This window comes from Phacochoerus africanus, chromosome 12 (genome assembly GCF_016906955.1).
Source record: "Phacochoerus africanus isolate WHEZ1 chromosome 12, ROS_Pafr_v1, whole genome shotgun sequence".
Lineage (NCBI taxonomy): Eukaryota > Metazoa > Chordata > Mammalia > Artiodactyla > Suidae > Phacochoerus > Phacochoerus africanus.
The window spans coordinates 64,415,156-64,430,935 of NC_062555.1; the positions used below are offsets into that span (position 1 = coordinate 64,415,156).

At 44.6% G+C, this 15,780-nt stretch overlaps 1 protein-coding gene and 2 long non-coding RNA genes across 3 annotated transcripts in view; 1 reads left to right on the forward strand and 2 right to left on the reverse strand.

Moving 5' to 3' along the window:
* LOC125112703 (coiled-coil domain-containing protein 3) overlaps positions 1–7,366 on the forward strand; it is an 89,929-nt gene extending 82,563 nt beyond the window's left edge. The window contains exon 3 of the mRNA XM_047755053.1: positions 5,496–7,366. Coding sequence (XP_047611009.1) covers positions 5,496–5,762 — 267 coding nt within the window. The 3' untranslated portion in view covers positions 5,763–7,366. The remainder of the gene's footprint in view (positions 1–5,495) is intronic.
* On the reverse strand, positions 792–5,588 carry LOC125112705 (uncharacterized). Its single transcript, XR_007131232.1, has 3 exons — positions 4,906–5,588; positions 3,901–4,091; positions 792–955 (listed from the first exon to the last, which is right to left on the reverse strand). It is a non-coding gene; the product is annotated as an uncharacterized LOC125112705 (long non-coding RNA).
* A 725-nt stretch (positions 7,367–8,091) lies between the features above and the next one.
* Positions 8,092–15,446, reverse strand: LOC125112676 (uncharacterized). Its single transcript, XR_007131226.1, has 3 exons — positions 15,367–15,446; positions 8,703–8,871; positions 8,092–8,312 (listed from the first exon to the last, which is right to left on the reverse strand). It is a non-coding gene; the product is annotated as an uncharacterized LOC125112676 (long non-coding RNA).
* Positions 15,447–15,780: the final 334 nt, after the last annotated feature.

Genomic DNA, 15,780 nt, shown 5'->3' on the forward strand with positions numbered 1-15,780 from the left:
CTTGGACTCTTTTATCCTGTCCTTGGTTGAAGAATCTGTTATAACTTAGAGAAAGACCACAACTGAGTGAGAGTGGATATAAAGTCCTAAGCCCAGTAGGCGTCCATATTAAACAGTAAGTTATAGACATGATATCTGATCATATACAATGTAATGACGTCAGCGTCTCCTGTGTCACCTTTTCTCCTTTTTAAGGGGCTCGTTTTGGCCAGAAGAGGGCAGTGTGGCACACGTGGCCACCCCCTCTAACAGTGGTAAAAAAACCTCTTTATTGACAGATGTTTTTGGAACACTTAACTTGATTCAGATTTTTTAGTATATGCTTATAATGGCCAGGGTAACAAGGCTACAAAGGCTGTAGTGAAATAGGCCTTCCGTAGTTCAGGATGTGACAAGGGCGGTGTGTCCTGGCAGTGTTGTGTGGTGCCCGGTGTGTGTTGTGTGAATAGCTCTGGGTGCTGTGGAGATGGGAGAGGAGGAATCATTAACTGGGATGTGGAGGGTGTCTTGGAGGTGGATGTGCAGAATGGTTCTAGGACCGCCAGACAGAGCTGGGGTCGACCAGCCCTCCAGGAGGAAGGAAGAGCCTGCACAGGCCCAGAGATTGGAAAGAAGATGACATCCTGGGAGAACAACCAGAGCCAGGTAGCTTTGGGCATAACGTGTGTGAACAAAAGGCTGATACATAAGACTAGAGATACAGGCTCGGTCCAATCACAAAGGTTAAGGGTTTTAAGAGACTGAGCCCTATCCCATAATAACAATCAGCCTTTAGCGGTTGTTTTCTGTGTATCAGGGGAGTTTTAATCTGGTTGGGCTACGTTAACAAAATTCCAGAGTAGGTCACTTACACACAAGAGAAGGTTTTTTCTCACGGCTCTAGAGGCTGGAAGTCCAAGGTCAGGGAGCCAGCATGGGCAGGTGAGGCCCCTTCCAGGTCACAGACTTCTTGTATCTTCCCATGGCAGAAGAGGCAAGAGAGCGCTCAGGTCTCTTTTATAAGGACATTAATCCCATTAATGAGGGCTCTGCCCTCAAGACCTAATCCTTCACCAAAATTTCTATCATAGATGGATACTGAATTTTGTCAAATGCTTTTCCTGCATCTATTGATTTTTATCCTTCATTTTGTTAATGTGGTGTACCACACTGACTGATTTGCAGATATTGAACCATCCTTGCATCCCTGGAATAAATCCCACTTGGTCATGGTGTAGGATCCTGTGAATGTATTATTGAAAACAGCTTGCTAATCTTTTACTGAGAATCTTTTTCTCTGTGTTCATTAGGGATACTGGCCAGTGATTTCTTTTCTGTGGTGTCTTTTGTCTGCTTTTAGTAACAGGGTAATACTGGCCTTACACAATGAGTTTGAAAGTGTTCTCTTCTGTTTTTTGGAAAAGTTTGAGAAGGACTGGTATTAATTTTTCTTTAAATGTTTGGTAGATTTCACCACTGAAACCATCTGGTTTTGGACTTCTGTGTTTGGGGAAGTTTTTTTTTTTTTGGAAGTTTTTGATTACTAGTAATTCGTCTGTTCAGATTTTCTGTTTATGATTTACCCTAGGTAGGTTTATGTTTCCAGGAATTTATCCATTTCTTATTATCCAATTTGGTGTATAATTGTTCAGAATGGTCTCTTAGGATCCTTTGTATTTATTGCAATAGGTGTAATATCTCCTTTCATTTCGATTTTATGTCTTTCTTGCTGAATCTAGCCAAAGTTCATGATTTCACTTTTTTCAAAAAAACCAGCTTTTAATTCTATTGACTTTTTATATTGTCTTTTTAGTATCTATTTCATTTGCTCTGATTTTTTGTTATTTCCTTCCTTCTGCTAACTTTGGGCTTCATTTTTTTTTTCTTTTTCTTTTTCTAGTTCCTTGAGGTGTAAAGTTAGGCTGTTTATTTGAGATCTTTCTTCTTTCATCATGTAGGCATTTATTACTATGAATTCCCTCTTCCAATTGATTTTATTACATCCCATAAATTATGGTGTTTTATTTCTTGATTTCTCTTTTTGATCCCTTGGTTGTTTAGGAGCATGTTTAATCTCCACATATTGGTGAAATTCCCAGCTTTTTTTCTGTAATTGATTTCTACTTTTATACCATTGTGGTAAGAAAGCTACTTCACTTGTTTTGTGACTGAACATATTATCTGTCCTAGAGAATGTTTCCCGTGCATTCGAGAAGACTATGTGTTCCATTGCTTTTGGATGGTTCTGTAAATGTTAAGTCTATCTGGTCTAACATGTAGTTTAAGCCCAATGTCTCATTCTTTTGTCTGTATGATTTTTTTTTTTTCATTGTTCATGAGGGGTTACTGAAGTCCCCTACTATTACCGAATCTAGCCAAAGTTAGATTGGCTAGATTCTTCCTTTTAGGTCTAATACTTACTTTATATAATAAGATGCTTCTATATAGGGTGCATAAATATTTACTAATGATATATCCTCTTAACAAACTGATCCCTTTATCATTATATAATGACCTTTGTTTCTTTTTTTTTTTTTTTTTTTAGGGCCACACTTGTGGCATATGGAGATTCCCAGGCTAGGGGTCCAATCAGAGCTACAGCTGCCAGCCCATGCCATAGCCACAGCAATGCCGGATCCGGGACATTATAAAACAACCTAGGGCAGTCCATTTTAAGTTGATAACTTATTTTATAGTGCTTTTGATGTCACAGTATACATCTTTTACCTTGTGTATTTATTAAAAAATTCTATTAAATTTTACTGCTTTATAAACCTTTATACTGGCTTTACAAGTGATTAACCCACTGCCTTTATGACATTAGATTCTGAATTTTATACATATTTACTTTTACCAGGGAGAGTTATACTTTTTTATGTTTTCTTGTTATTAATTAGCACCTTCTCTTTTCAGCTCGAATAACTCCAATATTTCTTTTTTGTCTTTTTGTCTTACTGGGGCTGCACCTGCGGCATATGGAGGTTCCCAGGCTAGGGGTCTAGTTGGAGCTGTAGCCGCCGGCCTGTGCCACAGCCACAGCAACTTCAGATCCAAGCCACATCTGCAACCTACACCACAGCTCACAGCAACACAGGATCCTTAACCCACTGAGCGAGGCCAAGGATCGAACCTGCAACCTCATGGTTCCTAGTTGGATTCGTTTCTGCCGTGGTACAACGGGAACTCCTCCCTCTAATATTTCTTATAAGGCTGGTCTAGTGGTAATGAACTACTTTTGCTCATCTAGAAAATTCTTTATCTCTTCTTCAGTTCTGAGGACAGTTTTCCAGGGTAGAGTATTCTTAGTTGGCATTTTCTTTCTTTCAGCTCTTAAAATATTATGCCACTCCACTCCCTTTTGGCCTGCAAAACTTATGCTGAAAAATCTGCTAATAGTCCTATAATGTTCCCTTGCACATAAGGTTCCCTTGTATATATAACAAGTTATTTTTCTGTTGCTTTTAAGATTCCCTCATTGTCTTTAACTTTTGATACTTGAATTACAGTGTATCTTTTTGCTTTATTGCTTTTTAGGGCCGCAGGTGTGGCATATGGAAGTTCCCAGACTAGGGGTCAAATTGGAACTACAGCTGCCAGCCTATACCACAGCCACAGCAATGCAGGATCTGAGCCACAACCGTGGCCTAAACCATAGCTCACAGCAACGCTGGATCTTTAATCCACTGAGCGAGGCCAGGGATTGAACTCACACCCTCTTGGATACTAGTCAAGGTTCGTTTCTGCTGAGCCACAACAGAACTCCTACACTGTATCTTGGTATAAGTCTCTTTTGAGCTCATGTTGCTTAATACCATCTGGGATTTCTGGATCTAGGTTAGAGAAGTACGAGCGTGAGTGATAGCTCAGGGTGGTTTTGATTTGTATTTTCCTCATAGTGATGTCTGGCACCTCTTTACACACCTGTTGGCCATCTGCACATCTTTGTTGGAGAAATAACTGTTGAGGGCCTTTGCCTAAGAGGAGTTGGAGGCAGACCACAGCCAGGACTGATGTTTGTCTTCTTTTTTTATGCTTTAAGGTTAACAGTCATTCAGTGCACCAGCATTTTTGTTCATGAACATACGAACTGCATGTATAGGGAAAAAGAGGTTCTGTGGACACAACAGAATAGTGGAGACAGGCAAGCAATTAGATAAGCATGTGTAGGTACATGGGTGGCAAGATTTCTCCTGGGTCCCTTGGATCCCACAGTTCTCTCAAGTCACTTTTGTTCAGTTTTTTGTTTGAGGAGGGGAATGAGGGATGTCTTTTTTTTTTTTTTTTGTCTTTTTGCCATTTCTAGGGTCGTACCCGTGGCATGTGGAGGTTCCCAGGCTAGGGGTCTAATTGGAGCTATAGCTGCCGGCCTACACCACAGCCACAGCAACGAGGGATCTGAGTCGCATCTGCAACCTACACCACGGCTCACAGCAACGCCGAATCCTTAACCCACTGAGCAAGGTCAGGGATCGAACTCTCAACCTCATGGTTCCCAGTCGGATTCATTAACCACTGCGCCACGATGGGAACTCCGAGGGCTGTCTTATACGGCCATGATGTTCACGTCACTCCTCACCCTTCTCATAACAGTTGTGTGTGTGTGTTTGCACACGGTGGAGCATTTATAGCAGATGAAATCTCAGAATGACTAGACCCAAGGGTGTAAGCAGTCAAACTGCTCTTTATGGAAGTTTACACTCTCCCCACAGTATATGAGAATGTCTGTTTACCCCAGTCCTGCCTCTGATGTTACCAGAAAGTAAAATCAAAATTTGATTTTGTGAAAAAGCAATTCATTGTGGAGCTACCTTGTGTGTATCTTAGAGTAGGGGGTAGATTTTCCTACACTGAGAGATTGGTATTTCCTTGCCTGTGGCATATCCATGTTCTCTGTGCATTTTTCTATTTCAGGTTTTGGTCTTTTACCTCTTGGTTCCCTGGAGCTCTGTCCTTTTGGATAGGAGTGACGAATATTTAGAATCTCCTTTTTCTTTTGAGAACCCAAGGTGGCCTGCATTAGAAACAAAAATCTCCATTTTCAAAGACATTCTCTTCCAGCCGATCTCGAGATTGATTAGAAAGGTTTCCAGATGAGGTATTTGTGCCTCAGGGCAGGTAAAGCCTTTCCTGGAAATATGCTGAAGGCCTCTATGGGCTCCAGCTTCCCTTCCAGCTGGGTGAGCCTCAAGCTTTGGCTTTTCTGGAAAATGTTTTGGACCCAGATTAGAAATGAGCAGGCAGAACCGGTGAATGAGAGCAAAACACAAAAGAGTCACTATCCCAACAGGGCATCAATGAGATGCAAACTGGTAAGCATATGAGAAGATAAACCAGGGAGTAGCTTTTTAAAACAAAATTACCTCGGGCCTCCAGATACAGAAAGCAGAGGAGAGGCGCTGCGTTGGTGTTGGTTTGGGGGCCACAGGGCGAAACCCAGCCGGGCGGGGGCCCTGAGGGCTGTCCTCAGCCTGGGCAGGTTTTCTGAACTCACCGGCCTCTGCTGCCTTCGTCCCCAGCTCATGTGCTCCTCGGTGCAGAAGGCCCTGTTTGAGGAGGAGGACCACGTGAAGAAGCTGCAGCAGAAGGTGGCCACGCTGGAGAAGCGCAACAAGCAGCTGCGGGACCGGGTGAAGAAGGTCAGGAGGGCCCTGCGGCAGGCGCGCAAGATCGGCCGCCACCTGGAGCTGCTGAACCGGAAGCTGAGCGAGAAGCTGGCCGGCCCGCTCCCGCACATCAACGCGCTGGGGCAGGAGCCCGCGCGTGCCCCCTACCTGCGGGGGTAGCGCAGCTGGAGCCGGCGCCTCCCGCCGCAGAGGGGGCCTCTCACGGGGCGTGAAAGAGGGAGGCCGGGTTTGTACGTGCCCATAGTTCAAGAACTCCTGTAGATGATATTTGTATTCTGCATTCGGTAGCATCTAGTTGGTTTCCAAGGCAAGTCTCACTGTCTCCTTGGCTGCAGGCTTCCTGTCCCTCCCTGGCCTGCTCCTAGATCTGTCCTTGGTGCCATGGGGACTGTCCTCAGCTTCCAGAAGCAGCCTGGAAAGTACACTTATTAGGGAAAGAACGCTTTAGAATCCCTAGAGGTAGAAGAACCCAAGGCCTTTGGCCTTGACTTCTGAAGAAAGGCAGTGTGGTCTCAGCTCAGAGCTGCAGGACAACCATTAGTTTGGAGGAATGATTGGAAGCAAGTCAAGGAACCTTCTGGTGTCATTAAGACTTAACGAGCTTATTACAGTTCTGGGAATGGGGTGGCAGGTAATTAAACAAGATGAATTATGTGGGATTTCCCGCATCAGCTCCCCAGACTTGCAGAGGCTTCGGGAATTGCCTTTATGGGCCTGTCATGTCTCATCAAACCACGTTCCTAAGTTGAAAGAGCCTGAACAGTATTTCAGCCACTGCTAAATTCTAGCTTACGGTTTGTGCAGTATTTGCTTCCAACTTCTCTGAATTTGAGGCGAGCTGACCCAGTACGCTGTGAACTTCAGTTGTGCAAAGATACTTCCTTACCTCCTAGGAGCAGGTGACCTCGCCTCATCCCCATCTGGGGTCCCAAAGGCCCTGGTGCAGGCGTTCTGGCCTTGGCTGCTTTATGAAGGTATTTCCCACTCACCAGGACTTCCCAGACCCTGGGGTAGTGTCTGCACATTAGCCCACTTCTCACTGCATCAGATCCTGTGTGTAATCACTTCATCGTCATTGGAAAGAAAACTTTCGACACAGTACTGCAAGTAAAAGGTACTGACGACACCTGAGCCCTTGGCTTAGCCACACGGGATGGAGCCCAGTTGTGGGATGAAGAAGGCATTTCAGGGACCACCTCTTGGTTATCCTCCAATCCAACCAATTTCTCTTCCCGGCTGCTCCAGGTGGAAGCTGCTGGCCCCTCAGCAGGGCATGCTCTCCATGGACACCCCACCCCACTCCCCCAGACACCGCAGGGCCTGATCCCGCCCTCCTCCCATTGGCAATGCCAGTGTCCCATGTCCATCCACTGCCTTACTGCCTTTAGAAAAACCACGTCCCCGTGGCTCTGGCAGCCTGTCAGGGGCATAAGCCTTATGTTACCTGAGTCTTGGTGGCAGGTGATGGCCACAGGGGAGAAATCAATGCCCTGGACTGCCCAGCATGGGGACTTCTGCTCAGGGCTCTTCCTAGCCAAGCTTCCGCCAGCACTTTATCACCGAATCCTTCATAGCGTGTAGAACAGAAGGCGCGTCTTCTAGCTCATTCTTCCTGGGGACGTTTCACTACAGCAGTTTTGCACCGGAGGGAATGACAAGCCTAAGGGTGATGTACAGCCCATGTCTGGAGAACTGTGGGAGCTGGATCTCTACGGATGCAGCATGTTCTGCCTTTTCAATAAATACCAGCAATGTTTCGGCTACACCAGCACAGTGACGGCTGTTTGTTCTGGAGCAGGGAGATGGCAGGAGGGCCTGGAATCCTCTCAGGGACGCATCTGTGAGATGAACCCCCTCCCCCTGGGCTTCCACCTCGCCACACAGCTGCAGACAAGCAGGGGTGTCCTGGCCTCACCTCCTGAGGGACACACATGAATCAGTGTCTTCCACTGCACCCTGGGATCTGTGCCCAAGAAAACTCCCCGAGCCCCACTACCCGCTGCCCTGTCATCTTAGCACAGCCCTCACCATCTGCTCCTGTACAAGCAGGAATTATTGAGCCGAGAAAAACGCATGAGCACTGACACAGTTTAGCCAGACGACTGTAGCACTGTCTCTTGAGCTGTGGGCCAGGGTTTCGTTCCACTTGCTGGTTTGAAGCACCTAAGTGACTTTGCCAAAGTCATATAATAAGAGGCAGAGAGAATTTAGATTTTTTGTTTTTTAACCACACAGGTGGCATATGGGAGTTTCCAGGGCTGGGGGTCGAATCAGAGCTACAGCTGCCGGCTCCACCAGAGCCACAGCAGGTCCAAGCTGCATCTGTGACCTATGCCACAGCTTACGGCAACATCGGGTCCTTAACCCACTGAGCCAGGCCAGGGATTGAACCCACATGCTCACAGAGACAAGGTAGCCACCATGGGAACTCCATAAGCTAGCATCTTTAAACCAGAGTTCCCAGGAGTCACAAACTGGTGGCATGTGGGCCACACTTCATGTAGGGATGAGGTTTCTTGGCTTCCACTCCAAGTTGGAATGTCAGCCTTCACTGAACCATGGTTCGGGCCACTGTCTCTGCTACTACTGCCCCCCCCCCCACACACACACTTTTTAACAGTAGGCTGCATCACACATCTATGTGGTACCTACCTGGTAGGAGACGTTCACAGGGGTTCCTGCTTCTGTGGTGCAAGTCTTCATCCTGCTCTGGGGAGAAAGAACAAGCTCAGATCGCAGTGTCTATGCGGAGCCAACAACTGAGCCACTGTTCACATTTTATGATGGTTTTCTTTAAAAAGTACCCAGCATGCATTAGGCTCCTGCACACACATCATTTAATATTCCTAATAATTTCATAAACAGTGATCCTGCTCATTCTCCCAGAGGAAGCTAGGGCTTCACGAGACTAAGTTGCCCAGGGCACCCAGCCTGAACAGGTGGCCAGTCAAGGATCCCACTGCATCCTCCTTTCTGCCTCTGCACATGCTCTACCGTAAAGGCTGTTCAGAGGACTGAATTTACCCGTATAGATGCTCAGCATGACGCCACACACCTCACACAACAGATATCACTCGTAACAATCTTTATTGTACTCACCAGAAAGGCCCAGTGCACGTCGCAAGTGAGAGTGGTTAGTGGGGTTCCATGTAATTTTCTTGTAACTTTTCCAGTCGCCGCACGGTATTCCAGCTCTCTTCCACTCTCCTTGTGGCTGAGCCGCCTTTCTTTCACATTCAGGAGTTGGTCTCAAATGTACCAGGAAAATCTATACCAGGAGAAATGGGTTTCCTCACCTTCCCGGGGTTGCCTTCAACAAAACGCCCAACCTAAAGGTTGAGAAGCGTGTTCCATCTGGTGCACATACTGAGGACGCAAACTCAGGCACCTCTCAGCTCTGAGGGACTGTTCCATAGAGCTACGGGAGGAGCCAGGATATGTAGGAGTTTGTGCAAAAACAAAACCAGATAGACTATCAAAAGATGACTGATCTTTAAGAGAACAGACATCTCCAGGTAATGCGTCGAGTGCTTTTGTACTTACAGGAAGATGCAAGAGTCTGGGCGCATGGCAATCATCCCTTCGCTAAGCATCTGAACTATCAAGGGCCAATCTCGAGGCTCTCCCTCCCGAATGCCCTCAGGGTGCACAGTCGGGAGCCACCGTGGCTGTTGGCCTTTGTTTCCGGATGGGACCGGCAGCATTTCCCATCCACACTCACACACTCTGGTGTACCGCCTCTCGCTCCTCCCCCTCATTTGAAAGGAAGGCACATTGCCCTGGCCCACAGCCAGGGTCAAACCCTTCTCCCTGTTATTGCAAATCCACATTGCTCCTCTCAAAACCTGGCTCCACCCATGTTCCCTCTTTTATCATACATCTTTTCTTTGTTGGGAAATCCTGCCCTTAGCTGGCAGCCACGCTCAGGTCTGCCCAGTCCGGGAAACACAAAAACAGAAGCACAGTTCAGAAAGTATTGAGGCTGTGTTTACAGATGGCAACACAGAAGGCTCCTGACTGCCCTGCTCCCAGGGACACACCTCATGAACAGCTACACACAGGAGTTCCTTCTGGAAGAAACTGGCTAATAAGCACCCTGTACACAATAAGGGAAGAAAGAAGACCATTACGTTGAAATGAGCAGGAAAGGTTGAGACATCCTCTTGCCATAAACCCAAGCCCTGGCACAGAGCCAGATAACGGGGAGGGATCCCCACATGCCAGCCTCCCCTTGCAGGGTGAAGGGTTTGGACCTCACACCTACAACACCCAGCTCGCCAGGCCAATGGAGTTGAGTGCACGAGAGCTACCAACTATAGCAAACAAAGCAGCAATTGTCCATGGGCTCAAGCACTCACATTGGGGCAGCACGGGGGAGGGGAAGCAGACAAAAAACATGCAGTGCTAGTCTGTCCCTGAAAGAGGTCTGTTTAGATACTTTAAAAGCTGGTGCCTGGGGGTCAGGCTTCTACCTAGGCACCTATCCTAGGGGCTGGCTGACTGCCATCCTCCCCAAATGCCAGGGAAGCCAGTGGACACCACCCCTGTCCCCTCTTGCCTGCTCCAAGGTGCCAGTATTTCCTTGAAAAGAATCTGTACCTACACCTGCACCCCAGATTTTGTGACTGCTGGTAGGGGATGGGTCCCCAGATCACCTGGCCTGCACTGTCACTAGGGCTTCCATTCAGAAGTCCCATAGTGATGGCAGAAAGATGCTGCTACCGGAGTCAGGGTTCTTGTTCACGGCAGTCGAAGAATGAACTCCGCGAATGCACAGGCAGCAAGCAAGCAAAGTCTTTATTAAAGAAAAGCAAATAGCTCCCAGGACAGGCTGGGACGGGGGAGAAGAGCCCCCCTTCTCTATTGTCCTTTAGAGGTTTTTATTCCTTAAAGATGGGAGGTGGGTACCAATGTGGGGTCCAGAAAGATGTGGTTGTCGCCCGTTGGCCTTACTCAATTACCTACATCAGTCCTTATCCAATATGGGTTTTAGGGTTGGAAATGTCCCCAAGGTTTGATGGGTTTTTGGTCCTTTCCTTTCCTTAGATCAAGTCACCATTCCTCTCACTCCTTTTTTATCAGTTGAGGAGTAGGCTAGAGATTCGCATTTTCCATAGTAAACAAAGTCTGTGGGGAAGGCCCATTTCCTATAATAAAACGAGGTCTGTGGGGATGTTACTCCCTGGAACCCTTAAGCCACAAAAGTTCATCAATAGCCAGATCAAAGAAGGCATCAAAGCCCATGCTCCTACACTGACTACCTGAGTTAATATTCTGCCTCAGTAGGACTACAGAAAGCAGAGGCAGTTTTAAACTGGCTAGTCCCGCAGAGCTCAGCAGAGAGGGAACAGAAAGAATTGCCCACCTCTCAGTCTTTCCATGAAAGGGGTCTATCTGCATTAGTTCAAAAGCTCCTGCCCAAGGATCAGCCTTCAAATATATTACACACCTAGAGGCTGCCCATAATCCTCCTTGAAACCAGACACATCTCCTCTCTCCTGCTAGCCTGCTCCAGGTAGCTAGTTACCTCCCTGGAAGGAGACTGTGCAGTCGGCTGTGCCCCAGCTTTTGTGGCGACCACCTAAGTTTCAAGCAGCCAAATTGCTTGGTTCTGCTAACAAATAGGTCTTGCATTTGTGCAGCAAAAAAGTGGTTCTTAACAGACTCAGGAGGACACCCCTCTCCCCATCGCACAGCTATACACCTGGAGCAGGCAAAGACACCACCTCCCATTTCTCCCTGGGAGATGCCCACCTACATACTTTCCCAGCTGTTGCCTGAGGATCCACGCAGCCTGCATGTAGGAGCTGACTATGCTCCTCCCCTTTGGGACCCTGACAAGTACTGAGAGGTGCTAGGAACACGGATGGTGGCTTGGACCATCACAAAGGTTACAGGAGCATGGGCTAGGCTGATAGATTCATCTCCCACACAGGACCACTCCGTGAAGACCAGGAAAGGAGGCTGCATTATCTAATGCACAGAAACAAACACAGAGCGTTAAGAAAAATGAAGAAAGGTACACATATATTCCAAATGAAAAAACAAGATGAAACCTCAGAAACAGACCTTAATATTACAGAGATTAGTAAGTTAACTGACCTTTCAATTAACAGACATAAGGATGTGCACTGAGGGCGGGAGAGCAAAACATGAACAAAGCTGACAGAGTATTAAAAAGCACCAATCCGACCACGAGGCTGAAGAAAATAATAACTGAAAAATTCAACAGCCGCTTCGACAGCAACCAGATACTGTTGAGGCTCAGCAGTTAACAAACATGACCGGCATCCATAAGGACACAGGTTCAATCCCTGGCCTCGCTCAGTGGATTAAGGACCTGGCACTGCCATGAGCTGTGGTGTAGGTCACAGACACGGCTTAGATCCTGCATCGCTGTGGTGTAGGTCAGCAGCTGTAGCTCCAGTTTGACCCCTAGCCTAGGAACTTCCATGTGCCATGGGTGTGGCCCTAAAAAGCAAAAAAAAAAAAAAAAAATCCATGAGCTTAAGATAGGGCAGTAGAATTCATCTAATCATAGGAACAAAAGACAAAAGATTGAAGAAAACTTGAGGGACTTATGGGACACTATCCAACAGACTAATATACACATTTATAAAAGAAGAGAGGGATAAGGGAATAGAAAGATAATTCAAAGAAATGGCTGAAACTTCCCTAACTTGAGGAAAGAAACAGGCATCCAGATGCAGGAAGCCTAAATCTGAAAAAGGATGAATACAAAGAGACTCATAGAGACATATTGTAATTAAATTGTCAAAAGTTAAAGGTAAGGAGAAAATCTTAAAAGCAGCAAGAGAAAAAACAACTGGTTACATACAAGGGAACCCACATAAATTTATCAGATTTTTTTTAAAGATAAACTTTGCAGGCTAGAGGGACTGGGATGTATATTCAAACTCCTGAAAGAAAAATATCTACCAGCCAATAATAATGTACTCAGCAAAGCTGTCCTTCAGAATTGGAGAACGTATTTCATATAAAAACCCCGAAGACTCCACCAGAAAAAAACTATTAGAATAAACAAATGCAGTCAAGTTGCAAGATCCAAACTCTATATACAAACATCAGTTGTGTTTCAGTTTCCCTTCTAATTGAAGGAGAGCTAGTTTTTCAGAGAAGCAAAAACTGAATGAATGAGTTTGGCACCAAGAGACTGACCCCACAAGAAATGTTAAAAAGACTTAAGCTGAAACAAAAAGGCACTAATTAGTAGCAGGAAACACATACGAAAGGAAAAATTGTTCTGAGAAAGGTACATGTGTAGTCAAATTCAGGATAATCTAATGCTGTAACGGCGGTGCGGTAATCATTTATAAAACTAACACAAAGATTAAAAGGCAAAATAGTAAAAATAACTATAATTACAATACTTCGTTAATGTATACTTAAGATGCAAATGTGACATCAAAAACAAAATGTGGTATGAAGAGGTAAAATGTAGTTTTAGAACCATTCAAACTTAAGCTGTTATCAGCTTAAAAATAGACTGTTGTAACTTTCAGATGTTTTATGTAAGCCTTGTGGTGACTACACCACATAGCCCTAGAGAAGACACACAAAAGATAAAGAAATCTAAGCATACCATTCAGGAAAATCATCAGATCACAAAGGAAGAGAACAAAGAAGACAGGAGGGAGCAGCTGTATTAGCTCCAATTTGACCCCTAGCCTGGGAACTGCCACAAGCCATGGGTGTGGCCCTAAAATGCAAAACAAAAATCCATGAGCTTAAGATAGGGCAGAAGAATTCATCTAATCATAAGGACAAAAGACAAAAGATTGAAGAAAACTTGAGGGACTTAGGAACACTATCCAACAGACTAATATACACATTATAAATAAGGGAATAGAAAGATAATTCAAAGAAATGGCTGAAACTTCCCTAACTTGAAGAAAGAAGCAGGCATCCAGATGCAGGAAGCCTAAATCTGAAAAAGCATGACTATGAAGAGACTCAGAGAGACGTACTGTAATTAAATTGTCAAAAGTTAGAGGTAAGGAAAAAATAACATTCTACTAAACAATCAATGGGTCAAAGAAGAAATTTTAAAAGAAATTTTAAAATATCATGAGACAAATGAAAACAGAAACACACATACCAAAACATGGGATGCAGCAAAAGCAGTCATAGGTAAGATGTTCAAGTGATAAATGCCTGCATTAAGAAACAAGATTTTCAAACAAGCAAATTTTTACTTTAGGGGATTAGAAAGAGAACACACTAAGCCCAATGTTAGTATAGGGAAGAAAATAACAAAGATCAGAGCAGAAATAAAATGAAATAGAGATCACAATGACAAAAAAAATCAATGAAACTAAGAGCTAGATTTTTTTGGGTTTGTTTTTTCTTGGGTTTTTTTTTTTTTTTGTCTTTTTGCCATTTCTTGGGCCGCTCCCGCGGCATATGGAGATTCCCAGGCTAGGGGTCTAATTGGAGCTGTAGCTGCCAGCCTACGCCAGAGCCACAGCAACGCGGGATCCGAGTCGCGTCTGCGACCTACACCACAGCTCACAGCAACACCGGATCCTTAACCCACTGAGCAAGGGCAGGGATTGAACCCGCAACCTCATGGTTCCTAGTCAGATTCGTTAACCACTGCGCCACGATGGGAACTCCCTAAGAGCTAGTTTTTGAAAAGATAAACACATCTTTATACCCACCAAGAGAAAAAAAAAGACTCAAATAAATAAAATCAGAAATTAAAGATGAAATTTTACAACAGAAATTTACAACAGATATCACAGAAATACAAAGGATCCTATGAGACTACTATGTATAATTATATTCCAACAAATTGTACAATTTAGAATAAACGCATATATTCCTAGAAAAATAAAACCTACCGAGACTCCGTCAAGAGATGAATGGATTAAGAAGATGTGGTGCATATGTACAATGGGATACTACTGGCCCATAAAAAAAAATAATGAAATAATGCCATTTGCAGCAACATGAATGCAACTAGAGATTATCATAGTGAGTGAAGTCAGAAAGATAAAGACAAATACTATATCATATCACTTATAGTGTGGAACCTAAAATATGACACAAATAAACCCATCTGCAGGAGTTCCCGTCGTGGCTCAGTGGAAATGAATCTGACTAGTAGCCATGAGGAACTCAGGTTCAATCCCTGGCCTCGCTCAGTGGGTTAAGGATCCGGCGTTGCCTTGAGCTGTGGTGTAGGTCAAAGACGCAGCTTGGATCCTACATCGCTGTGGCTGTGGTGTAGGCCAGCAGCTACAGCTCGGATTCAACCCCTAGTCTGGGAACTTCCATATGCCACGAGTGCCACCCTAAAAAGACCAAAAAGGAAAAAAAAAAAAAAAAAAAGACAAAAAAAGACTCATAGACATAGAGAACAGACTTGTGGTTGCCAAGGGGGTGGGAGAAGAAGTGGGAGGGACTGGGAGTTTGGGGTTAGTAGATTCAAACTGTTACATTTAGAATAGATAAACAATAAGGTCCTACTTTACAGCACTGGGAACTATATCCAGTGTCCTGGGACAGACCATGATGGAAAAGAATATTTTAAAAAGAGTGTATATATAATATGTGTGCGTATATGTGTGCATGTGTCTGTGTATAAGACTGAGTCACTCTGGTGTATAGAATAATTGGCACAGCATTGGAAACCAATCGTAATCTTAAAAAAACCTACCAAGACAGAATCATGAAGAAATAGAAAATCTAAACAAAGCAATTACTAGTCAGGAAATTGCATCAGTAATCAAAAACCTACCAACAAAAAGTCCAGGATTAGATGGGTTTGCTGGTGTGTTCTTCCAAACATTTAAGAACCAATACCAATTCTTCACAAACTCTTCTACAAAAGAAAAAAAGAAAAAAAAAAGAGAGAGAACACTTGTAAACACATTTTACCAGGCCGGAATTACCCTAATACCAAAAGCAGATGAGGACATGATAAGAAAATTATAGACCAGTATCCCAGATGAAAATGCAAGCAATAATCCTCAAAAAATCAACAATATTCAATATTCAACCAAATACAACAACACATTAAGGAGTTCATACGGCATGATCAAGTGGGATTTATTTCAGGGATACAAGCCTGGTTCAATACCCACAAATCAATGTGATACACATTATCAAAATAAAAAATAAATACAGTTGTCTCCACAATGCAGAAAAAACA